Genomic DNA, 27,981 nt, shown 5'->3' on the forward strand with positions numbered 1-27,981 from the left:
GAGAGAGCGAGAGAGAGCGAGAGAGAGAGAAAGAGAGACAGAGAGATTGCACTGCCAACAGAACATCCTTCATTTATCAGTGCAGTCTGGAGGGAAATGGAGTGAAAAGCACTGTGCACATGAAACTGTTACAACAAACCAAAAAAGCGCATCTGATCTATAAAGAATATTCACGAGAATATTCACTTCATGCATTCTTGGTAATGATGCACTCGAACACATTCGACTGACATGGTGAATAACCAAAGCCATTTTTCTTCTTCTCTTCTCAGAGAAAATGAGTCAGTTGGACATCACATTCAATAAAGAATTTATCTCTTTTCATCTTCCGACCAACCAACTGCTCCCACTTGCCACAATAGTGCCGCTCTGCTGAGCCGTGATGTGAAAACATTAAGCTGTGGTGAATGACAGCAGCGAGGACACCAGATGTTGACGTTCAAGGATGGCTGGTGCAGCTCCTCACTACTTTTCTTCCTGCCATCTTTCTAGCCCTTTGATCCTTTTTCCTAAGAACAGAGTACAATCCTCGAGCTTTCCTTGTTACGGGAATGTATCCCTGTCACATGTGAGCTGAGTGGTCTTCTATTCATGGTAAAGAGCCGATCTTCAAAATGCATAACTTCTCATTGTGTGCTTTGATTTCAAAAACATCCTCCCTTGGCACATTTACTGTTAAATTCTACACAAACATCATGCTTTTTTAAAAACCTAGAAATGCATTCCAAGTAGTATAAAGGACTTCCTAAACTGCACACTGCACACACGGGTGTGTTAGGCCACAGCAAGTCTGATCCAAACCCACAGAGCTAAGTTTGGGCCACATGCACCAGAAATGTTGGTTCTCCTGAACTGACATTAAATCTGACACAACCTTACTCTCAAAGTTAAATAACTTACAGCAGCAAGCGAGTACTCATGCCAAATCACAAAATTTACCTAACCTCAGCCAACATCTATGACACATGCCAAAAGGCTGCGAATGTACTCAGTATGAGGTTAAAATATCACATATCAACTACTGTTTCATGTCAGAAAGATTCATCCTGCGGTGCTCACAACTCCAACACAAACACCTTGAGAGTGAGTCAACTCCTGTCCTATGCCGTGTCAGAGCTAGACTTTGTATAAATTAATTGCAGGATGGGGATACAGAGAGTCCCAGTGACAGCAGCGATGAAGAATTAATTTTCCCTAATTATGACTTACAGTTTGGTTGGTTAAAAATGGATAGACCACCCTGAAGAAACGGAAGAGATGCTGAAAGCTTAATTTGGATTATGTCTTGTTGGAGGTGGTTAATTTTCTGTTTTCATAGGGATAACGACACTTGTTAAAAAATAGCATTCTGAGGTGTACATACACATTATTAATGCTGAAATCTGTAACACAATAATACAACTATAATTAGCTTTTTCAACATAAGGCCATTTTATACGAATGTAAATGAATGCTGCACAAAACTGCAAAAGGCACAGTATGAGCCTTTGAATCCGTCGAATCCACACTGAGCTATTTGTTCATTCAAAAAAAATAAGAAAGGACCAGAGCACTCATTCACATCCCAAGGCTGCTTTTTAAATTAGGATTCTGCTTCTTCCATACTGATGGGTTCACCGAGTCCATAAGGCAACGGCACGTGGGATCCTCAAAAGCAAGCTGGAAGATGGGACTCTCGCTGCTGATTGATAAAAATGTAATAATCAAACTTCATAAATCTCATTTTCTTGTGTTTGTTGACATTCTGTTCCACACGTTTTATCCTTTCTTTGTTCATCTGTCCATTGGTTTTCATCACCCTCGTTCATTTACCCTCTGTTTCGCCCTCACAGTCGAAGATTTGTACAGTTCATCGAAACAAATCACAGCAGCTGCCCATCCAAACAGTAGAGTTATTTCCACTGCTGTCGTCCTTCCAAGCCTGTCTGTCAGACCACAGCCAGCGACCACAAACACACATGCATGCTCACATGTACGGAGGCCCACAGTGGAAATAAAGTCTCCTACTTGCTGTGGTTTCTGTCCTTAAAAGCCCACGCTCCATGGTCAGATCATAAGCTTTTCGTCTCACTGTACAGTGCATTTACTTATATTTGTGCACCCATCAATATTGGGGTTTAAATGTAAAACACACACACAGACACAGTATGCCTTCACTCTCTGTGGAATGCTCTTCTTATAGGGATCAGACAGAAATCGAAAAAGGAGAAATAGAAGATGGCAGTGGAAGTCAGTGTGGGCAGGTGAGAAGTAGTAAAATATATCTTAAAAAAAAAAAGATTCCACTATAGGAGACTGGAAACTTTTCTTTGCTTCTTCTGATGTTGCTCTTACCTTTATGGGACATATCATGGTGAGAACTATCCTTATAAAAACCAAAATCCAAAGAAAAGACAATATGATGTGCACGCATGATAGAAATGCATCAGGGAGAGATGTGAAGGAGAGAGATGTGATGTGGACCGTATTGAATAGAAAATGCATTTAACAAGCATGTGCTATTTATCTGATCCCCTATACCAGACAAAACCAGTCGTGTTGTTTAATATGGTGTTTTTTGGCACCATTAACGCAAAACGCGAGCTGGAATATTAATGCACACGTGTCTGCTTCTCTCAGCATCCCTCCTTCTTGATTTCCTGAGGTGAGAAGGAAGAAGACGAGGACAAGTGAGATGATTAAATTGATGATTCGTTTGAGAAAACAAATATCTGTAGCTGCACTGTCTTTGACCCTTGAGAGGAAAATAAATAGTGTGGAGAGAGCTGGGACACAGACACAACAGCAGAGGAGCAGAGTCAGCCAGATAACAGCTCGGAGGCTGATGCTCTAACACACACACTGATACGCACACCGACACACAAACAGCCGTGCCCAAACGAGTGTGCAAAAAGGCAGGAAAGAAGAACAAACCCCACAACCTAAATGATTCATATCTTACACACTTGCTCAGCCCTCAGAGAGCAAAAATCCCGATCACACCCAACTGTGACTTCAAATCTACAATCTATCCCTCTGAAAAGCCGAAACGACAGAAACTGATACACTGGGAAACAAGCGCTCACACTGACCTTCACCCCAACGTTTTTGACCACCTGCTGTCCCAAACTGTAGAACCACTCCCAAAGCAAATGAAATGGAGAGAAACACAGGAAGCATGCTAATTTACACCAACTTAACTCAGGGTGTCATGAAATTAGATTAGTGTGACCTAATGAACTGCAGAGAGCCTCTGGATCACCTGCTGCGCGCGTGCAGTGTGTGTGCATTCGCCCTTTGTGTGACTAATTTTCTATTTGATGGCGTTTGTTCCTTCCACTCCCAAGGTCCTTTAGCTGGACAGCAAAGAAAGATTTAAGCAACGCGAGAAAAGGCTGTGACCAAATGGAGGTTCTGACAGAGATTGAGGGGACATCTGGACAGGAGATATAACTGAAAAGAAATTAAAGCAAAAGATGCCTGGGAGGACTGAAATAGGGAGATAGGCAGGAAAAAAAAGTGCGTATACGTGAATGGCTTTGTTTGCATCTGCTGCCTGCAGCTGTTCGATATGAGTGCGATCCTTTTTCTAGCGGCGCTATCTTGACACTTCTTATTGGTAAAGGGTAATAGGTGTACCTTTCTAGGTTTAGATGATTGAGACAGTCGGCATCATAGGCAAATTTTATATAACCTACACATCTTCATCCCTTACTGAGTAAATATTTTTTATATGTACAAGGTTAACCCAAAACTAAATAGTGCATCCTTGACAAACCTGAGAGCTTTGACATAAATGTTGTTGTTTTTTTAATCAATTCGCTGAAAACTTCCCTCATAGGTTCGATTAGTGTTCAATCAATTGTGTCATAAAAATTTCAAACTGTTTTGAACAGGTAAAGTGACTCCTTTATATCACAGGAAAACGTGACTGCTTGATGAATAATGCAAGTGTCAGATTTAACTCAGCTATCTTAGCTGTTACGTCTACATCCATTTAGACACCATAAGCAGGGTTGTTTGGGAAAGAATTGTCCTTTCTTATTCTATTTTTACTTTAATTCACTTGGCTTTTTGGCTTTTTTTTTTACCACCTCTGATATGGGACTGCACTGGGAAAGATTATAACAATCAATGTTTTGATTGTGCCAAGCAAAACAAAGAAGTCACATACAGTCACATGGATAACCCAGCGACATGAGGTAAAACCAAAAATTAAAAAAGAACAGTTATTTTCAAGCAGATTAGACGGGAAGCAGTCAGTTTAGACGGAGATGATGAAAAGAGAGTGGGAAGAAAAGCCCTCTCTGCCATATGGTACAGAGTATTGGACTTAATGAGGCGGAAGGCTATCCCCTCCAAAGAGGCATCAGCCAGTCAGATCACACATGCATGAACACTCTGATAGGATTAAAACACAGCATATCCAAACAATTTGTGATATGGAACCAGGCTACTGACTTTGAAAAAAGGACTCCAGTGGAGAAATGCATCTGAGGAGAACGAAAGCTTGCTGATAGGAGGAGCAAATAGTGATATACCGTCAAGTGGGAAATCCGGCCTGTAAACTGTAACATCCACCCAAAAAGAAATAAACACTTCAAGATATGTTCAATGTCTTTCAGTGTGTGTATAGATAAGGCAGTATTTGTGGTTGATTGCGGCCAAATGAAATGTGGTTGTAATTCCTGAGTACCGACGGCACCACTTTGGTGAGCGTATCTGTTGTTTTCATATATTTGGAGCTCAGGTAATGGAGGCCTGTGCACACTTACAGATAGCACCTATTCTGTTTGCTTACCTGGCACAAGCTGCAAAAAATGTTTCCAAATGTTAACTGTCTGTGGTGTTGCATTGTACAAATGTGCTTTGGTCAGAGCCCACCTGAGCTGATTTCTGCCGTCCAATGTTTCAATAGCATTCTGCTGGAGAGGGATACAACTTCTATACAATGATTGTGTTCATCACAATTTCTCAGCAAACTTTACATGATCATAACAGGAGTTCACACACCATTGACATTAATTTCAAGTTCTGTGGCTTGCCCACGGACATGTTGAAACATGGATGGAAATGGAGATTAAACCAACAGAAGGTGACTCACTCGTTCCAGTGGGCCACACTTAGATGGATGGCAGTTCATCTATTCCATTTTTGATGCATTTTAAGGAATAAGCCTGAGAATCTTCCAAGTCTGAAGGATTGATCTTTTTGGCTATGAATGAATTGAGAAAACACTCGATCCATTGGATATGTATGATATATGATATATTTCACTTATACCAAAGTGGCCAACTCTGTAATCTCTACAAACATTTGGGACTCATAATGGGAATGCAGAATAAAAATACTTAAAAACAAATCACAGTGAGACTTACCGTCTCACCTCTCAGAACATTCAGCAATAAAATGGATATTATTGCAACATTGCAACTGTAATAATGACTACTTCGTTGTGCATAAAGCTTATGAGGACAAGCACAAAACCAAAATGGATTACCCCCTGGAACTCCAGTAGCAAGCAGGTGATAAATTCACAGCAAGTGTTGATGGATGCTATGAAAATAGTTCACATAGCAAACACACCACCCTGATCCCTCGTCACACACATCCTGTCAACATCGCCAACAGCTGAGAGACGCCTGAGTCGGCAGGAGAGGTGGAGAAGGAGTCAGAATTACCGCACCAGACAGAGATAAAAAATAAGCATGTCAGAACGGGAGCCAGCTGCTAACAGCACGAAGTGATTCGCCAAATTGTCGGTCTCATCTGGGACTCCTTGTGTGTCAACCCAACCATTTGTTATTGGCTATCACCTGTTAGATGTGACAGAGCCGTGAGGTGACGGAGATCGGTAAAACCTATGGTATTCCTCTCTCAGCTATCGATCCAAGCAAATTAGACACACTGACAGATACATTCTTTTTTTTTTTAAACACAGAGGAGAATGTTTCGGCGGAGCTGTCTCATAGCACAGCTGCCACTGTGCGAGAACAAGCAGGAGGGAAGACATCAAGCAGACAATAAATTTCTTCTTCCCACTTTTTTCAAGCTTAATAAAAGCTAAGAGTGTGTTTTGTGAGTCTGGGCTGGCGAAGAGCTTGTGAGCTCCAAGTGGAAGCTGTGGTTTGTTCTGGCTCTGGTTTCTACGGGGGCCGATTCAACACAACACCAGCAGGAGGCTGGTTCGGCGTTACAGGAAGCTGAAGCTGAATACCTTCCGACTTCAGGTCTGTCAGCATGTGGCTCTAGCTCTGTTGCTGTTGATTTAACAAATGTGATTAGTATCAGTATGTGCTTTAAATATAATTAGTATTTCCTTATAGACAGCCATTCAGGCTTTTGCCATTGAGTCCACTGACTCTGAACTGAACTTCACACCAAAAAGGCTGATTGCTCTGACAGACAGACCTGTTTTGTACTGTCAGCTGGAAGTTAAGGACAATTCACTCCCCCTGTCATAAGACACCGGTCGCCTTCCTATGTGTGTTTTGCTTTATTTCACTCACCCTGATACCACACTTGCATATTGCAGTGTGACTTCCTCACCTTTCTTCTACGTGACTACCAGTGACGCTTTCCCAGAAGGTCAGACAGTCTGTAAAATCTGGTGCAGAGCAGGATTATATCACACTGTAATTAATTGACTAATGTTAGATTTATATTTTGCATAATTAATTAACATGACTTAAGTAAGTTAAGTGTAATCCGAGGAATCCTGCTCTCTAAATTTGGAGTTAAGAGACGCGTTTGTACGTAAGTGTACCATCATGATAAACAACTTTATCCAATGTGGACTATGAAGAAACGTACATCGTTTATAAACACTGGTCATTGGTCAGTGCAGGTACCCAAATACATTGTAGTGCTGTTGTACGGTCTACAATGTCTACAGTGTCAACCAACCAATCCCTTTGCATTTGTACATCCCCCAGATGAGCACATCTGTGGGTCTGTCTGCAATGATTGAGTGTTGTTTAACAAGCTTGACCAGGAAACCACATGCGCAATATCACAGGGGAGATGCATCACCTACCACAAGGTCCTGGCCTCAAAATCATACACAGGTACACATACACAGATGTAAGACAAATGCTGCATGTTTTCTGCAGGTTACCATTTTTGTTATTTTATTGTATCAATGTCTTTATCCTGGGACAGGTGTTTGTCTCCAATAAAACTTTTATATATCCTACAACTGATTTACTCGTGTTTTTGCTGGATTTGTGTCTTGACCAGGCTGTGCATGCCATTGCTTGTGAGATTAGCAGCGCCTTCCCAGCAGTCAGGCTATGCTGGAAGTCAGCATGTCATTGGATTTAGCAGAGACTGTGTGAGACACAATCCACACAGGAGGAGGAAAAAAAGACCCTGAAAAAAAACACAGATGACGACAAAAGAAGAAAGAGCAACAGATCTGTAAGTAAATACGTATTTCAACTCCATTGCAGCAGCAGAAACCACCAAGATAGGACGCTGCTCATAGATCAAATGAATTCAGCAACCTCACATTGCAAACAACAGTTTTTCAAGTGAAGAACAGGAACTACTCCAAATATGATTCATACTTTTCACAGCCAGGCAAAATTCTCACTGTTCTCATGACCTTTACCTTGACGGGTTATGAACCTCCTGATTCCAGTGGGCGTACATCACACACACACACACACACACACACACACACACACACACACACACACACACACACACACACACACACACACACACACACACACACCTTCTTGCCTGGGAAATACTTTAAGGAAGTGGGGGAAGTGGAAAGCTGGGAAACCAAGAAATAAATAACTCCTTTGTATCGCAGCAGCATAAACACCGCAGCAAATTACAGATTACTACAGTGGCAAAACTGATAAGAAACCTCCTACATACTGCTTATGTGTATCTTTGTTTTACCATGTTTGTGGGGTCCAAAGGCCCTTTATTATTTTAGACCAAACTAATGTAAAGTACACTAGGTGTTACTGTTAAAATAGTTTAGGATTAATATTAAAAGAAAAGCATACACATATATAATATACAGTATATGTATGTGCGGACATGCATGCGTGTGTGATGACAGACAGTTAAGGAACGCAGGTCGACGTGCTTTTTCCCATACAATTTTCATATACCCCTTCCGATAACACATATTTTAATATTAAATATTGCCCCCGCATTCATATTTCTTTACACTGTCTAAAATCCAATCCTCGTCAGCCAGGCCAGTATCTTACTTCCAAAGAACAAGTAGCGATCGCTATCTATTGTAAATATGGCTACAATTCTGAGAACATGTTGCCTTTGTCTCAACTCTGTCAAGAACGTGACAGAATCTCACAACCAGATCATCGGTGCCAAATAACATCACACAAAAATTCAGTCCTTGAGGACCATCTGACCCAGTTGTCAATAAATGTGAAATGCTTCACAGTCTTGATGCTCGTTTGGTAGTCAAAAGGGGAATAAGAAGCAAATCTGGAACAACAATCATTAGGCTATGATTTCAATATTAAATGTGTGTGCATGTGTGTCTGTGTCCTCTCTGAGTGACCACATACCCCAACAGCCAAGGAGAAAGTTTACACCAACTGCCATTACTCTGAAAATAACTGATCTTGTGGGGAAACTCTCGCCTGGAGAATCTTGGCTTGGTCGAAGCGAGCCTTGAGGAACGTGCCGGAATGAGTAAATCAATCCTTATTCACTTACTCTGGCAAACTAGAGAGCCACCCGTGATGTCTGGCATGGGATTATGCCTGAACCTGGTGCCAGAATAACTGCCGGCTAGGATTAGAAAAAAGGGTAACAGTTGATTACCACTGTTACGACGGCAGGAATGGAGGTCCAAAAGGTTCATTAAATTGCTTTAAGGACAAAATAATCTAACAGAACCAGCAAATTACTGCAATCCCCACAAACAGCAACAGATTATTCAATATTTTCCTTCATTTTATATCACTTCTATTGCATAGCACGACTCCTCGTCACCCTCTCTGACCTCGTACCTCATGGTAGAATTTCCCTGATTAATAGGCCCACATGCCAGTTTTCACAGAGTATCAACCAGCCATCCTTTTCAAATACATGTTAAGTGCACATGCACAAATGTAAAATTCAACCTACTTTGACTTTGGTTGGTATGATTAAAGGTCTAGAGCATTTCATTGCAACACTGCACTTTTGAGACAGAGAGACAAGCTTCCTGACAGAGAAAGAGAAAACACTTCTCTCTCTGCTTTCTGCCGCCGCACGTCAGAAGGCTAAAATCAACCTGTAAAAACAGTTGGCCTTCACGGTGCATGATGTCAAGTAAGGACCTTGCTGGAAGACCAACAGCCAGTCATCTTTTTTCCATTTCTCAGGAGACACCCCCCCCCCCCCCCCCCCTTATATAAAAGGGCTGCTGGAATCAAGATAAAAGCAACATGGCCAAGCTGGAGTGAGATATAGCACCAACAGCAAGGGCTCACCCTACGCTGCTGGCTTGGTTACCGTGGCAACCCTACGAGGTGAGAGAAAGGACATACCACACTGGAGTAAATCTCCTCACAGTAGCTTCAGGAATTCAGGTGAAGTTTTCCTCCCTGCTCTTGTCAGCATGATTTTTTTTTTGTTTTGTTCCAACTTATGGAAATGTGTTCCCTCTAAATGATCATTGTGAATGGCTGCACCTCTCCTCTCTTCACCCAGACTTTACAAATCACTTTACAATGCATGAGTTCTTCCAAGTGCACCATCCTCTTTTCAAACACAACTTCAAGGCTGCTTTTCACTTCAGACATGACTATAATTTCCAGACTGCTTTTTATGATGTATAAATCAGGCTTTTGCCAGGGGAGTAATCAGAAAGGGTTTAAAGGGAGGGTGTGAGTGAAAAGAGAGAGTGAACAAAGACATGAGAGGACAAGTTAGACAGTGTGTGCTTGATCTTGGCTACATACATGGGACAACAGCGTTAAAGCCAACACGCAATAAGATTGAGCACTGTAAGAGCTAAATATGGTGCTTGGATGCATATACTGTAGAATAAAGAGTTAAATAAAAACAATAGAGTACAAAACTGGAGCAGAAAGCTGAATAGAAAAAGTTCTTTGTCATGATTTTTCTTACCTCCAAGAAGCAGGTCCCAGCTGGTGTGTTTTCCTTGATGGAGGCATTGTAGTAGTTGCTGGAGAACACGGGCGTGTTATCATTAACATCCTGCAGCACAATGTCCACCTTCGCTGTGGAAGACAGAGGTGGGCGACCACTATCCGTCGCCACAACAGTCACACTGGGGGCCGGCTCTGATTCAAAGTCCAGAGCAGTAGCGGTGGTGATGATTCCTGTAACCGGGTCGATCGAAAACCAATCAGAGTGGGAGTTTTTGCCTTTTAGTAAGCTGTATCGCACATCCCCATTGGGGCCCTGGTCTTTGTCCCTTGCAGTAACCTGAAGTACAAAAGATCCAGGATATACAACCTCAGGAATGGTCTGTCTGTAGGCCTGCTGGTCAAACAGAGGGGGGTTGTCATTAACATCAGTCACTTGGATGGTGAAAGAGGACTCTGCCCTGAGTGGTGGTGTGCCAGAATCTGTGGCCATCACCCTGAGGTCATACGAGTCCCGCTCTTCTCTGTCCAAGACCTGGTCCACGTATATCAAGTAAATGATGCTGTCCTTGGTTGTGAGAGCAAACTTCCCATCACCCCCCTCAAGGGACACATTCACGTTGGCATATTCTCCATAATCTGGATCCGTGACAGATATCCGAGCCACGTACTGGCCCGGCTGGGCTCCCTCCGAGATCTTTGGAGAGCCATCCTCACTGAGGAAGATGATGGTCATGGTGGGTTGGTTGTCATTGTAGTCGCGCACATGAATAGTCACAAACGCGTTGGTCACCTGGGAGAGGCAATGGTATGATGATAATGTTATTGAATGCTCAAGACATGCACTTCAATTTTATTGATAAACTTAGCATTTTAAACAATCTTTTGAGGTGTAAGAAAGAACATTTATTAACAACTTAAATATACATTTTAGTACAAATGATCAAAAGTTGGATTTAATCATAGTTTATATATATATCAGTTCACCGTGTTAACTTTCTCCTGCCACATACTAACATTGTACAAAGCACCAAGTATTGTTGACATGAATTAAAGTGTTATGTGGCTTGATCCTTGATATCTTGATACTAGTGTAAGAATGAAGTATTTATCTATCAAAATAGATACTAAAATACCTAAAAGAGCAATAGTCAAAATGTTGTTACCTCCGGGTGGCTGGCATTGTCTCTGGCCTGGATCACCAGTTCATGAACCCTCTTCAGCTCATAGTCAAGGGGTTTATTCAGAGTGATGACCCCTGACTTCATGTCAATGACAAAGTAGCGGTCAGGGTCACTCTGACGGCGGTTGATTTCATAAAGCACCAGACCATTATCGCCTTCATCTTCATCTGTTGCAAATACCTGCAAACATGAGACAACAAAAAAGAAAAGAGAATTTACAGGCCAATATATTTTTGGTAATTAATTAATACTGAAATACTGAAAAGACTGTGCTAACCTGCAGGATACTGCTTCCTTGTGGGAGACTTTCAGAGATAATAGCATGGTATCTACTCTGATTAAAAGCTGGTGCATGGTCGTTGATGTCAGTTACAGTCACTTCCAGGGTCATGGATCCCATCCGTCTCGGCGAACCTCCATCAAAGGCCTCCAGGACGAGGTGGTACGATGAGCGTTTCTCTCTGTCTAGAGGTCCGTTGACCACAAGGTCAAGATAAAGCACTTTGTTAGCAGCTCTCTTGGTCTCTAGTCTAAATGTCTGGCCCACATTGCCCTCTCGGATGGAATAGCCTTGCGTGGTCAGTTGATCCTTGTCCGAATCGGTCGCAGGCTCCAAGGAAAATCTCGTCCCCACTGCCGTGTGCTCAGGGATTTTAAGAGCTACTTTCTTTTTAGGGAACGCAGGTGCATGGTCGTTGATGTCGTTGATACTGATCGACACTTCAATAGTGATCCCTGTCGTTGTCACAGCAATGAAACTGTAGTGGTCCCTTTCCTCTCGATCCAGGCGCCGCGCGGTGGTAATGATGCCAGTGGTTTCGTCAATATTGAGGTCGCTGCCGACACCTGTGCCCTCATGGTCTGAGATGAAGTAAAGGCTTGCCGTTTCACCAGGAGGTAAACCAGCACTGATATCGCCAACAATAGTTCCTGCCGGTTGCTCTTCATCCAGCTGAAGTTCGAGTGCTCCAAGGACAGATTTTGACTGAACTAAAATAAGGACAATGTACAAATAAAAGAGTAGCTTTGGTTGCCAGACACCTGAACCCACACAAGGTCCAGTGATCCAAGCCCTCCGTCTTGACCCTTTACTTGTTATCGGCATGGCTGGGCTCTGCTACGCCTAGGAGAGAGAAAAAGGGGAGAAAAACGAAAGAGTAAGCCAGGAGAAAACATGATCTAGAGTTAAGAGTGGTATTTTATATGCGACTTGAGTGACTGAGCAATGTTTTTGGTTCACGATTTGAAAACATCTTGAAAATTCACTTAGCTCTCCTAGCACGCAGTGAAAACAAAATGTTCATTTTCTTTTTTCTTAAAGTGGAGTAAGTTTGTTAAATCCTTGCGTGACAACGTGCTAACGCTTTTACAGTCCAGAATCTATATTAAAGACACTGCATGATGAATATAAGCTTTTTTTCCCCCCATAAAATGAATATATATAACATCTTGGAAAGAACTTTTGAACTTGGAGAGAGTATGAAAATGGAAGTCTAAGTCTGTCCAGGATCCACATAGGCTTTAACCACACTGAGGACAGAATCATAAACTATATTTATCTCAAGGATAACAGTGAGAACATCCTAAAGCACCTAGAACATCACAACACAATTAAGTCACGGAGGACACTGAAATGGGCATCAAGATTTATTGTGAGATTTTTAGCCACCATAGATCTCCAATCACAGAGCAGCAAATTCTTAATCGTTGAATAAATGCACACATACACATGTACATGCACACACACACACACACACGCAGAAGGAATGCATGGGAAAGTAAACTTAAAGCTACTTTAGCGGAGCCTTTATAAGCAAACGCAGTCATTTAAGACTGTAAGCCGAGTCTTTATGTTCCTCAAACTTTAAATCATGCACATATCTATAAAGACAATATCCTCCTCATGCAAAATCGACATCAATCTTATTGGTCATACACTGGAGCTGATCACGAACAGATATACTAAATGCCAAACTGCATCAGGGTCAAGATCTTATTGACTAAGGTTTCCTGTGTGCTTGAGAGTTGGCTATGCCTCAGTGAATCACTCAGCAACATCAAAACAGTTCATCACGGGAGTGTAAAAGCTCATCTAAATCTCACCTGACGCTGTCTGACTTCCCCTGCAGCTATGTCACCATCTGGTCCTTCAGCATGCTAAAATAAACACTAATAATTGTTTGCAAATGGCTGATTGACCCTTATTTGACTTACATACTTTCACACACTGCCATGAAATTCTGAAAATACACTTGGAATTGTTCTGGCGAGATTAAAAAAAAAACTCTCATGAGATAGATGCATATTTTGTATCTTGATGAGGGCTACATATATTTTGATTACTTAAAAAATCAGACCATTTGCTTGTGCATTTTTCTCTCCTATTTACAAGGAAAGATTTATTGAGTAGTTAACTCATCAAAACATCCGGCAATAAAAAGAACTTTGGAGACCTGACTTAACTCATTCATCTCACTTTGAAACCGGGGGGATGCTGCTTCAACAAAATACCTAAACCATATGTCTCCTACAGATTATTGAAAAAGTATAGATATGTGTGTTGCATGTGATGCATGCAGGAAAAAGCCGGTAGCAGACAGGGGGTGAGCTGTGAGTGGAGGGTGTTGGCCAGTCATATTCACCCAGACAATCACTCCCACAGTGCATGTATAATGTGGACAGTTAACTTTAGGAATGTCCTCTGCCTCGAGAGGAAAAGACAGCCTGATGCTGGCCTGAAGTATTTGCACCTTTATTCAACTGAGACATTCATACTCGTGCATGCAAAAAGACCATGGATTGACCTTTGGACAAGCCAATGGAAAGACTTAGTGCTACCTTAAAAAAAAAGGGTATTGTTATCTCTCTAACAGAAACAGATTAACTGGAGAGAGACTGTAGGAATAAACTCAGTCAATCACTTTAAAAAGTGAATATCAGTGTTAGCCAGACTTAGAATGTCGGTCCTCAAGCAAAGCGTAGAGAATACATAAGATAACATTTGATATCCGATAAATTCTCCCGTTATCATCTATTCCACAAGTTGTTCTCCTGACCCTGACCTTATGTGGTAGTTTATGAGGACTCAGGAGGAAAGATTAATAAAGGCTATAGGTCCAGAGGGATAGAGAGTAGGACACTGATACTGGCCCCTTTGATAAGGCCACTGACCTCTACATCTGGTCCAGACGGCTGCTCTGGACAGTTGCTGCACTCCCACACAAAAGAGGGAGCGAGCAGAGCTGAGACTGAGCACATGTCTGCAAACACACCCTCCTTTTGTTGTGTTTGCTTTGTGTCGAAAGGCTCGTCTGTGTTTGCGTTTTTTTCGACTACGAGTGGGAAGAAAAAAGCAAAGCGGTAGAAGTCGAAGGATGAGGTCTGATGGAGACAATCGAGGGTGTGATGATCAAACGCAGATTCTTTTTTTTTTTTTTTTTACTGCTGAGTGGAAAGCTCAGTGCCAAACTTTAAGCCTTTTGAGACACAGCTCTGAAAGAAATTAACGCACAGCACTGTAATTCATTCATGGAGAACTTTGGGGAAAAAACATAAAGAACAAAGCAAAGAAATGGAAAAGAGTGGACATTGGAAACAATAGAAAAAGCTACATTCTGGGGAGCGATTCCAGTTTGCTTTGGCTTGACAGCACAATTGCCTTTAGGGACCACTAAGCTGCGTCTCGGCAAGACTCATGATTGAAATCTTATGTTAGAATGTGTGTAAAAGCATATTTGTATCTTCTCAATCCTTCATCTGATTGTCAGTTCAAGGTTATATTGCTGATCAGTTTGCATGACTATAATCTGTCACTGTCAATGAGCAATTGGTCCAAGGTGTCATCTCCCCTTGGACGATTGCTGCAATACACTTGTGTTCATGGAGAACACGAGCTGATGTTTATTTTGAAAGGACACAATTAAGTAGTCAGTCTAGTAAGTTTACTCCCTCTAGTGGCACTATTTATAATACTCTGTTAAATATTATATATTGTTTAGTTTAAATGAATATATTGGAAGCTCCAAAAGTGTTTTTCATTAAGATTGAGGAATGAATCCATGTCAAAAATGTAAATGGATCAAACAAGTTTTAACCTGTCCATGTGGTTACGTGGGTTTTCATGTGGTTGTGACAAACAGTGACATCATATCTGAGTGACCACACTCAAAGACAGGGCATACCCAGAGGGCTCCATGCAGTCTCAGCCACATTATATCTGGCATTGCACCCCCATAATCTGCCTGTGCTGTGTGGAAGCCTCAAAGCCTCAAATGCACGAGCCTCCACTTTTAAGTGCCGTTACCAAATAATAGAAAACCGTACTGTTTTCTATATGACCACCATAGCACGTGTACAAGGATATGCATGAGTGTGTGTTTATGTTGTCAAGACTTTTCCTCATGCAATGTCATCTTCCTTTCCCTTGCTTGCATGTTCACTCCTCCTCTTTTCCTCTCTCCTTTCCCTCTAATGGATTTAGCAGATATAGTTGGGCAAGCCATAGGGCCCTACAGCCAAACTAAACAAGACCCAAAGTCATGAAGATGAAAAAAAAAAAGTGGTGACTCCCTAATACCTCTATCTCTGCCATTTTTCGTGTGCTTTGATGGGCCAGCTCAGTTTCTTTCAGCAGGTTTCACAGTGTTTGAGAAGTCTGGCATTGCCTGGGAGATATTTGGCAGCAGGTCATTCACTATTGCAACCGCTTCAGAGTGACCATGAGCAATGAGCAGACATTGTGATTGATGGTAAACGAAAGGCAAAAAAAAAAAAAAAAAATCATAGTTTCAAACGTTGACATCAAAATATGTTATGAAGACATACAGTACACTTGACACATCTTCACCTTAGCCTGTTCAAAACATCATCTTCAGAAATCTGATTCATGTTGTAGCTTTCACTTGTCTTACACTTTCTTTCACTTTCTGGGATGTTTCTCAGCAAGTCTACAGCCTTTCTGAAGTGACTGAAAATTGAATGTTAGATGAGATTGTGGTGGAACAGCCTGCAGTGGTTTAGAGGGGCAACATAAAACAAAAAAAATGGGGGGGTTGAGTGTGGCATGGGGTTTATAGGACAGAGGAATGTATTGCATCTCAGTTTTCATGTCGTTTGGGTTGTATGTGTGTTCAGGGGGACAACTATGACACCAGTCTCCCCTTCAGTTGCCTTTCCCTGGATATCTGGATATAGACATCCTGTTTCTAACCCCAGCTGCCACCGGCACTGAGAGGGCACGCGTGTGCTGCACAAATGTAATTGTGTGTTTCTCTGGGTCCCCTTTCACTTCTTCTCCACACTACGCCAGGGGAGAGTATTTGTTTCCATTTATTTCCACAACTGGTTTAATTAACAGAGAATCAATCCCAGTGTCCAATGATTTTAAAGTGTGACAGTGCCGGCCTCTCAGACAGCCAGACAACTACTGTCTGGCCACTTATGGACCGATGCTGAAATATACATGCATGTGCTGCACCTCAGCACAATCAATATTAATAGCATTACTCATAAAAAGAGTCCATGACTGCCTTATATGACTGGGGCATTACGCTCAAGGGAAGCATGGAGCTGTAAAAGCTCTCACAACTTGTGAAACACAACCTACCTGGTATTTGGCGACCAGTAGAGTCTAAGTAAGTATGTTTGAATTAATAATGATGAAGTGAAAACCACTGTCTTGGCAGCTCTTCCCCTGTAGCTCAAGTGGTAGCTATGGCAGTGAAGGATAACAAAATCATCTGCAAATGCATGCTGTACTTGGGAAAGCAAAAGTAACGTGACAAAAAGCAATTACAAGCTAATGGCATCCATCTGATTCTAATTTATATTTTTTTTCTTGTTGTTCTGACAAACAGTTTAGATGTTTTCCTTGCTACCCAATTGTTAGCAGGGAGTATTAACTCTGGCAGTAATGAAACAATTGTTGCATTTTTCCAAGTTTACCTCAACTTTGCACAAGCATTTGTTTTAAAATCAGTCCAAAAATGTTGGTTCCTCTGGAGTTTGATTTTATGACTTATTTCCCACATAAATGTCCATGTCGGTGACATCAGCGAGGCTGCAGAGTGAGGATGAGACATCGCAGGGACTAGTCAGTTCATAGAGAGGGCACTGGACCTGCCGAAAGTTAGAAACGCCTGTCCACTCTGAAATATACATTTTTCATTATTGTTCAGAAAATCGATTATAAGGAAGACACAAACAGGATATCCAAATATGCCCCCCTTGTGATGTTTTTTTGTTTCGATTCAAAGGGACACGGAAAATTAGACTTTTTTTTCGTGGTTTGGCTCCACACTCTCATTTGGACGTGAATTCATGTGATGAAAATAAGGTTCAAGTGCTGACTTGTTGTTTAGGTTTTGCTTTATTCTCAGTCGTAAAAGATCTGCCTCAGTTGTACTTTTTCTCTTCTCATTTTGTGGTGAGGGGTATTTAGATAATATTCAATAATATCACTGAGTGTGAGTTGCTTCCCACTCTTATACAAGAAAACCACTGAAACATCCTGAGAGCTCTTGGCAGCCATTGTGTATCCAAATTCATCAGAGTATTGAGCTATGGACTATATTGGACTAATTTATGTTATAGTGTAAGACGGCTACAATTCATGACTAGCTGAAGTTACGGTATGAGTCTCAATTGACTATGCAAGCAGAAAAACACACATTTTAACATTTTAATATTTACATCTCATCGCTGACATTCTTATGTGATTCCTCAGGGATATAACTCAGGAATAAAAACAACTGCAGCAGACTCTGAATCTCTGCAGCAGCAGCAGCAGCAGCAGCAGCAGCAGCAAGACACCTCAAAGCTGGTGTGATGACTTGGATTTGTTTATTTACTCTCACAGATGCTGTCACACCACAATACAGAAACATGCTGTTACAAACTGCAGCGGGTCCCCTGCGACAAAACGTCCTAGATTTTACTGCCCAACAAGCCCAAAGGAGAAAGAGAATGGTATAGTGAGAAATGGAAGGAGCAGAAGAGGAACTGGAAGTACAGGTGCAGGTTCAGGAGAAAAGTTTGATTCTGAATGAGGTGTCTTAAAAAAAAAAAAAAAAAGTCTCCAAAGTCACAGTAACAAGCTAAGGAAAGTTGGAAAACTTTTGTAAAATTGCGTGTATGAGTATGTACGCTCTTACTATTCCTGAAGCCATGGAAATCGCAGCCGGAGGTAATTCACTGACCCAATAACCTTCGCGGCCATACCGCCAAGTGATTGTGAAGTAAGTTTTTCCTCTTTTACGGAACATCTGTGAGTATCCATGTGGAAGTGTGTGGTTTGAAGAATATCCGATTTACAAAAACTCAAAAAAGAACAGCAGAGAAAAGAGAGAACAATAAAAATAGGGGGTGGCATGGTGAGAGCTCCACTAAGGTGAAACAGCAGCTGCCATCTACCATCAGTCATCGCCCCTCCCCATCAGAGCATGTTTAATATCCCACAAGGGCAAGCTGTCGAGCTGAACCGTATCCATGACTCTGTCAAACGTTATTACATCACAGGTGAAACTGAGATAAATACCCTCATAGTAACTCAAGCAGATGGGTCTATCTGTGAGGGGAACACCATGTCTGTCTTGTGCAGTGAGGAGCCCAGCTTTGAATGGAAGCAATTAAGCATCAGGAAATATTGTTCGTGAAAAATGTGGAAGGCATTAAAGTGTATAAACAACTACTTAATGCTTTTGTTTGGTTCCCTATTGTGTAAAAACATGCTCCACGGTTAGGCTGGCACTCTGGTATTTCTTATAAGGCAGAGATAGATAGATAGATAGATAGATAGATAGATAGATAGATAGATAGATAGATAGATAGATAGATAGATAGATAGATAGATAGATAGATAGATAGATAGATAGATAGATAGATAGATAGATAGATAGATAGATAGATAGATAGATAGATAGATAGATAGATAGATAGATACCAACTGCTACCAACATCCCTCTTATTTTTCCTGCCACCAGTAACCTTTTTCAAACAATATGTAGAAACCATTTTTGTGGTTTACACATCCATAACAAAGGTGCATTGACTTGCTTTCATTCTCTGGGGGCTAATTAAAACTGTCAATGCTTCACCCAAACCTTTACCCCAACCTTAAACTGGTCATATATCTTAAAAACTCCTGGATGAATGTTCAAGCTTGTGAGGGCTGGGGTTATTTCCCCATCAGGGGGGGTGACTGCCAAAATGTGGCAGCATGAAAAGACTTTTGTCCCTACATGTGATGAATATAGCAGAACACACACACACACAGCACAATATAAGAAGCACAAAATTAGTTAATGACCTAAAAAAGGAAAAGTTCAAAGACAAAACACTCAGCTAATAGCCAAAACAGGGAAAGAAGAAGGAAAACCACGAATAAATCTTGTAACTTGAACGCACGGCACACACTTAAATCTCCTCTCATTCCATCCAATGAAATCATCAGCACCAAGGCCCGACAGCAAACCAGACATAAAGTCCACAAAGTCGTATCAGGTCATGTTGTTGTTCCAGAAGTAACATAAATATTAATTAAATTGATAAAAAATGTTTAGTTGAAGACATTGCCAGCAAATGGACTAATGTTTTTAGGGTGGAACAGGGTTAGTGTCTTCATAAAAGAAAAGCTGTGCACGTCTTTTCACTTGATGTTTGGGTATTTGGCACACAGAACAGTTAGAATATCAAATTGTGTAATTACTCATCTCTCAGTCAGAATATGGGACAGTGACTTGGCTTATCATTTATTAAATCCTCCACCAACTCCTGGTTTAGTGGCGCGCCGACAGCTGTTCTCCAAGAAAATGCCTTTGTATCATATTACTCCATTATACTTTTTGTGCTAAGTCTAGGAATTAAGTCTGTCTGCCTTGGTTTTAATTTGTTCTACTCTGCTGAGGAGGCATCCAAACACATCAGTGAATCTTAAAGAAACAACGATAAAGACACTAACGATAGATGGATTGAGACTTCAAGACCACAAGCGAAGTAAGGCTTTATAATTGCTCTGCTACAATGTATTTTCATCTAAATTGTACTTGTGACAGTAGTTTCATTGCAAAATACTTTTCATTTCTGCAAGATTTTAGAAAAAAAAAACTAAATAGGTGCAGAATGCTGCTCAATACCTATCCCTTTGACAAAAATGGATGGAAATAATGTCAATATTTGACAGAGAAACTGCCTACAGCTCTGTCACGTGTCAGATGACCAGTCAAATAAAATTTGCACACAAACTCTCAGCGAGAAGAAAAAGCACTTCGACATCAACAATAGTTACTGAGTGATTGGTTATGGGACCGTGTAAGATATCATTTCTGCTACAGCCACTGACATTCAGTCTATTATCCTGTCCACTGATTTATATTCGGCATTGCAAATATAGTAATATAATATAGTAATATAGTATTAGAAAACCATATTTTGGTTGAACTTCAAATCCTCTGAAATGCAGCGGTTTGGCATTTTGTGAACAGATTAGACACAATGCTGCTCTGACATTAATTTCTCTTATATCATATGATCTTCAACTTTTTGTGAGCAAAGTAGAGCGTATTTTTGTAGTTGTAGATCTACGCAAGGCAGGTTCTTGGGGAGTTTTATGTGTCACACAACAAATCACTGTCGTACTTTGTACAGAGCAAGAGCCAATTTAAATACATGTCTTGTGAAAAACATTAAAAACCAGACACGTTGATGGATTTATAACCAAAATATGGTCACTCCAGCACAGAAAATGTAAAACCAGTGGTCTAGTAAATGTGTTTTATGTTTAAGTTTGTACTCAGCAGTCAGTGCTGAGTACAAAGCTTTAAAATGGAAAGGAAAAAGATTATTTGCAAGATTAGAATCAGAAACAGAAACAGAATCAGAATCAGAAAAATGTATCACTTTATAAATCCCTGGGGGAAATGCTTGAGACATAGTTCCACACAGAATGTATAGGATAGTTAAATAACGTTAAATGAGTACCGTAATATTAATTTAACTCTCAATATATACAGGGTTAATAGAATGAGTTAAAAGAATGTGTCAAGGGAAAAAAACGTGTTTTGCCGAGAATCATCATCACCACATTTCACTTTCAAACTCCAAGTTTTCAGGCAGCCCTGTGGCTCTTCCCAGGCTTTGCTCTCAACCACCTACACACATCTCGTCTGTGAACCCCTCGACTTGCATAACCCGCTACTAATCTGAACTCTGCCCTACGCAGCTCGCAGCTCAGTGTTTGAAGTTACCAGGAGCTCAGATCACTTACTTCATTAAAAACCCATGACAGGCTCTCTCCTCCCCTCTCTCTCTCTCTCTCTCTCCCTCTCTCTCTCTCGTTGGTCTCAGAGCTCAGACTCCTCTCATCCGTCACACACCCAGACGAGGCAGTGCTCACCTCATCTCATTCATCTTTTGGTGTGACTAATAAAATTAACACATCACTTCATTCGGATACATGCGAGCGTAACAGGCACACATGCTCGTGCCAACCGTTTCCTCCCAGGTGAAGAATCAATAAAACGGTTTGAGCAGAGCTCTCGCTGCTGCTATCGGGAAGAGCAAACGAACATGAGGGCTTAGGCTCAAACAATCAATTCATTGATTGATGGGGAGACAGAAGTCGCATGCTGATGTCATGATTAGTACTAGTGCCTCATAGGAACAATATTCCCAGTTCAAATTTGGGCTTGGGGACCAATGTGTGGAGTTTGCATGTTCTATTGTGTATTGTCCAAGACAGCATGAGGAGTTAGGAGAAGCATTATTCATCAGTCTTTGGCATACCTTCATTTCAAATGATTTACTGGTCAGGTCAAGATGATTCACTGGTGAAACAGCCATGGCTTGCACTGTACTTGACTTTTTTTTTAATCAGTTTAGGCCACATGCTTGCAATCATACTCAATCAATCAATCTCCAATGATAACAAGAGACTCAGACTTTCATTAATTCTTCAATACTCAGAGGCCTGTCTCAAAGCCCAAACCCCTGATGGAGAAGCACTGAATGAGGAAATCTGAGACATTTACCGTGTTTCCATCTGAACAGTTTGATCAGAAATAACAAGATATTTCCAGCACTCATTACTCTAGAGCTAAATCATTGCCCAGCGAAAGGTGTGGTCTGGCTGAAATAAGCATTTTGGCTTCAGGGGTCAGCGTTCAATTTTAAGATATCTCAAGTGAGATGAGGTATTATAAATGTAGTGTTCTGGAACTATAGTAATTTTTTCCCCCCAAACCATTAAGGCTGCTTTGCCTTACATACACCACCTGTCCCACGAAAAAGTTTTTTTTTCTTTCCTGCAGTGCATCTGGTTCAACAGATCATTACAGTGGATCTCCTCTGCCTCAACAAAAATCATGAATAATGATGATAGCACTGGGCCTCAGAACAACCAAAAATTAATTGCACAATTTCAAAGCTGCAGCGATAGTCAATCATTCTTACAATAGAGTCCAGTTATTTCTTTTGATTGGTTGATTTAGTCATCCAGTAATATCTTCTCCAGAGCCAGAGCCATGGATAAATGGTTTTTCATACCATTCATGGGAAGGTAAGGTCTTTATTTCCCAAGAGGAAAGACTACTGTGCATTTTTAGAAGAAGAAAAAAAAGAAAGAATAAGAAAAGAATGTAGGTCTCAGATAAAATAAGAAAAGGACTTTCAGATGATTAATTATTACCATTTTGAGTCTGCTTATATATATTTACCACAAACACATCCCACTGCAATTATCATGTCTCATTATTCAAACATTATCCGTAAAAGATGCCACAGGAAGAGTTTGGATTAAAGTATAGTAAATAATACAGCAATGACATCAACTGATTTATCTCTCCTGTACAGTCAGCCAACATGAGATACGATGTTACAAATTATCTTAGTTAATTTTGGGGTTTAAGTTAAGTATAGAAGTTATTAACCTTGATAAGTTTACACTCAATGAAGCTTGCAACATTTATCTATTTCATTCTCCATGCCTCCATTATCCCGAGTATTGCAGAGGGATTGAGACTAACCCAGCCACCAGAGACCTTCCTCCCGGCACACACACACTCAGACACACACACACTCACACACACACTGTGCAATATGAGACAATGAAACCAACCCAACACAACCGTGTTTTGATTCCTTACAAGAGCATAATTTAATTACTGTACACGATTATAATCAGAGCAAGATGGCAGAGTTGGTGATTGTGGCTACCATAGCAACCAAGATGCCCTGGGGGGTAAACTAGAAAAAGAGCGGCGCAATCAGCAAAGGGGATTCCATTATCAATGGGGATCTTATTTCTTTACTGTACTAGTGAAGCTATTAATAACCGTCTGGTGTTCCTGTGGAGGGATGATGCAAACATAAAGTGACTTTCCAGGACTTTCCCGAGCTACGCCCTCACACAGGGCAGCATGATGCTGCTTTTTGTCCACACACTGTGAAATAAATTCAAATGGCATTAAATTACTTCAGTATTGACTCTCTGGCTTATGTTTTGTCTATGATGGTGGTCTGAGAGGTAAATAAAAACACCAACACAGACCTCGGGCATCAGCAGCATGCATGAGGTGAAAGATGAAAAGTAAATATTTCCACTAGCTACTTGCGGAGGCGGGAAACAATCTCTTTTTTCTTAATGTTTGTTTGATTTTTGTTCGCTGCCGTCTCTTTTATTCTTCTGTATTTGAAAGGACAATTTTTCAAATGGGTGTTTGGGTCCATTCATTTCTTAAAGTGGGATTTTAGAGTCGGTCGGACTTTTGAACGTCATTTGTATACACTGCGGACACTGGAATATATTTGAATGTTCCTCTTGAAAATATGTATCAATATAATCACGTGCGTGAGCGAGGGAGAGGAATATCTGAGTCACTTTCCGATATTTGTGCTCAGACGTTGATTTCCCACACTTCAAACTAAAATTTAAACTCGGGGGGAAACTGTTCTGTGATACAAGTAGAGCGAGATTTTTTGTTTGAGCTTCAACAATTGGATGTGAGGATGCCTTACAAGATCCCCTTTTTCTCTCTCTTGCTGACAGCACCCTGAGATTATGAGCTGAAACAGATATCACAAAATCATTTTAAATCCACAGCTTTTGTTTTGATAATTAACTTTGAGACATCTGGATTTGTAGGAGAGAAGAAAACATTTGACATAATGAAACCTGACTGAAAAACATATTTTTTTCTTCTCATGTGGGTTTTGTGGAAGACACAATGAGGACAATGGATACTAGCAGGAATCCTGTGTCAATGTGGGTGGTAAATGCACAATTTGATTTCACTGTTTATCGCCGCATTTTCATATAAACCCTCAAAAGTGCTTGAGATTTCGAAAGAATGAAGCCTGAGCTTGGACATCCCGTACAGAAAAGACCATGAGGATAGACACCAAAGTATTGTTAAAAAAAACTTTGGATATGGTAATGGGCTTCATACGCATCAACATTTGCCTTGATGTCAACACGAGTTGGATGTTTTTTATTGTAATATTAGCAGTTTCAGGAGACACTGCTGTATGAGAGGCGAGTGCATTTGATGCATGGCCCTGGTAGACAAAAAAAAAGTCCCTGACACTGGCAGAGTCCCTATCATGCTCACCCACATGAAGAGTGAGGTAAACAGCAGAATGTTTACTTTGTTGATGGCCTCAACAAAAAGACCTGACACAGAACTGAATCAATAGACCTCTCCGCTTTGACAGGCTCGTTACAGACACCATTAACACACAGGAGTAGAAGCATGTGCAACCACAAACCAATTCTTCACATCGGCTAAATGAAGATGAATAGAAGCACCTTTCAAATGGGAGTGAGAGGTCAAGGTGGGAACTGCATCGACCACACACTAGAATCATGCAATCTAGAAAGTATAGTAAAAGACGAACTTGCATTAACTTTACTACTTGAAAACAAAGAAAACATGATTATCTATCAGTTCAAACATAAAGTTGTAAAAAAAAAAAAAAAAAAAAAAAATTTTAAATCACCAATTGTTAAAAATGTTGCTTCTGTAAAGAGGGGATTTTCCCTTTTAAGTAGCTGATGTGAACAATTATAAAGTTGTTTGTATAAACTCAAGTTGTACTCAGTTCATGCCACACCAACTAGATATCCATATGGTTCCTGTTAGAGAATGTCTTGTTGCACGCCTCATCACTCTGTGGAGAAACCAAATTCTTACTGGTTTTCTGCAGACCAGAGGCGAACGCTGAGGCCAGTATGCATTGCTGAAGCACACAAGACCATGTAAGTGGATAGTGTAATAATGCACAGATCTGTATCCCTCCTCGTAGCAGAAAGCCAGGAGCTGTAGATTTCAGCGGACACCAGATATGGCAAGAATAACTGCTGTGGTGTGGTGCTTAAATATGCCTTTGGGTTCCCATTTTTAGCTGTTGGCCCAGTAAACATAGGCCGACATAAATGGCTGCTATAAATACACTTTAAGTTGGAAAAAAAGTACAATTATGTCAAGATCTATTGACTGGATAGAAAACCCCCACCCATCTCTTTCTTCTTGTTGTCTGTATGGTTAATGTACACTACAGTCTACTGTATGTAGAGAAGACATACTATACTCCAGGCCCTGCTGGCTTCAGTGACTTGTTCAAAGGTTCATAAGAGTACTTCACATTCTTTCCAGTAGTGATGCTTAGCAGTCATGCCTGCACTGTCACATCAGTCAGTCTCTCCAGGAAAAAAAAAATAAAAAATCAACAATTGCTGGCCGACTTTGTTCACTTCATGGTGTTTCCTATTAAGTGGTTCTGTCCTGCCTCCAAACTAAAAAGTGCAGTGACTGTAAGTTGCCAACCCTGGAAAACCACTGACTTACTGTTATTAAATAGTTCCATAAGGTATAAGAAGCTCCTGGGGTAGCTACCACACTGACCTCCTTTTTATTTTTATTAGATATATATATATAAGAGGAGCACTTTTCCCACCCTGCTCTTTTTCGGGATGGTGATCAATAATCAAAACTGCATCCCTCCGCAGATCTTGTGCTACTTTTAGTAGTGGTTTCAGTGTAATCTCCCCCTCTCACAGCAGCCTGGCCGTGCATGCAAGGTGCAGATGCAGATGGAGGGTGCACCCTCTCTGCTAGGGAAAAACCACAAGCCTCCACCCAACAAAAGCTAATTTCCCCCACCTTGATTTCAACCTAATTCAATTAATCAGTGCAGATGAGAATAAAGGAGCTGTCACTTACATGCATCGGAGCCGGTCCGCTGTTCTGGATGTGTGCTCCGGTTATCCCTTCCAAAACCTGATTAGTATGCAAACGGGTTTTCCAATCCCCCCCAAACGACAGACAATCCGCCAGGACAAAATGTTGAATGGAGCCGTGCTGGCCAGCTGGACTGGGCTTTTTAGGATTTTGTTTTTTGTTTTTTGTTTTTACATAATATCCAGAAAAATCCTACTTCCACAGATTTTCCAATCCGGCTGACCGGTTACTCCACAGCAGTGTGACGGGTCTTCGTGCGTCGCCGTCCCTTGCGTCAGGTGAGCGCGTCTGGGAACAGCTGGATGTGTAGCCCCACGGCTTCTTTCTCTGTCTGTGGTGCTGTGCCCGGCGTGCGTCTCTCCCCCTCTCTCTTCTCCTCCCTCAGCATCCAAGCCAGTCACTCAGACACGGTGTGTGTGTGTGCGCAAGCAGAGGAAGAGCCGCTCCGAGGCACCGTGCGCCTCCAACCGCCACACACTGAAAGCCGACTCCTCCGCCACCAGGCCCAGCCCCCTCTCTCCACTGCGCTCCCCCCCTCCTCCTTCCTCCCTCCTTCACCGACTTGGATCGCTAATTTATTCGGGTAGCAGCCAGCCACACAAAAGCAGGGACAGGGGGAGAAGAGAAGGGAGAAAGCAGGGAGAGATTGGAAAGAAGGCTCTGGTGCCCCCCAGCTCCATTTAGTGGAAGTAGTGTTTGAGACAAAGGAGCGCGCGATGCGCCATCAAAGGAGCAGACATTATTTATGCAAGTGCCTGAAAATTAATGAATGTTGAATTTTATTTCATCCAATGCTTCCATGCATAAAGACTAATAGAAACAGAGATGCATCTGTTTTGCATCATCCATAGTAACTATCTTAGATTGGCCCATTTCTCATTCTTGTCTTTATTTGTTACATTTGGATATACAAAAACAAAACAACTATTTGACGCTATGCTGCATGCAAATGCACAAAAAAAATACCTGAGTAAGATAAGTAACTAAAATCAGCTGCTCAATATACAATATGTATTGTCGATTATATTTATTTTCATACAGGATGCACAACCTTTTCAAGATTACTGACAATAATCAACGTGTTTTATTGTTTTGTTTCTGTTTTTCTTTTTTAATTGCTTTGAACAATGTATTTCTGCAGGAAGCAGTAGATCCGTCTAGACTGGGGTTTACTTACACAAGCACACACACGCACACACACTCATTTGGACTGCTTGGATCAGCACGATGGGAGTCATTCATCACCCCAGATTTTAGGTCAAGCCTCCACCTGCATCACTGAAGTAGAGCGAGGGAGGAGATGTGGAGGAGGGAGAGAAGGTCTGGAGGCTGGATGTGTGAGCACGTGGAAGGAGGCTGTCGTTGGGCGTTGGAGTCAGTGGACAAGGACAGCAATCAATCCATCCTCTCTTGCTTTTTAGGGTCCACATGCCGGATGAGTGTGTATATGTTGCAGTCAGTGAAGGGAAGTGGCTCGTTTACACTTTCACCACTGCA

At 41.3% G+C, this 27,981-nt stretch overlaps 1 protein-coding gene across 1 annotated transcript in view; it reads right to left on the bottom strand.

Moving 5' to 3' along the window:
• dchs1b (dachsous cadherin-related 1b) overlaps positions 1-26,696 on the bottom strand; it is a 77,004-nt gene extending 50,308 nt beyond the window's left edge. The window contains exons 1-4 of the mRNA XM_080508429.1: positions 26,467-26,696; positions 11,532-12,377; positions 11,237-11,434; positions 10,090-10,863 (exon numbers count right to left, since the gene is read on the bottom strand). Coding sequence (XP_080364555.1) covers positions 10,090-10,863; positions 11,237-11,434; positions 11,532-12,359 — 1,800 coding nt within the window. The 5' untranslated portion in view covers positions 12,360-12,377; positions 26,467-26,696. The remainder of the gene's footprint in view (positions 1-10,089; positions 10,864-11,236; positions 11,435-11,531; positions 12,378-26,466) is intronic.
• Positions 26,697-27,981: the final 1,285 nt, after the last annotated feature.

The sequence above is a fragment of the Blennius ocellaris genome (assembly GCF_963422515.1).
Source record: "Blennius ocellaris genome assembly, chromosome: 14".
NCBI lineage: Eukaryota > Metazoa > Chordata > Actinopteri > Blenniiformes > Blenniidae > Blennius > Blennius ocellaris.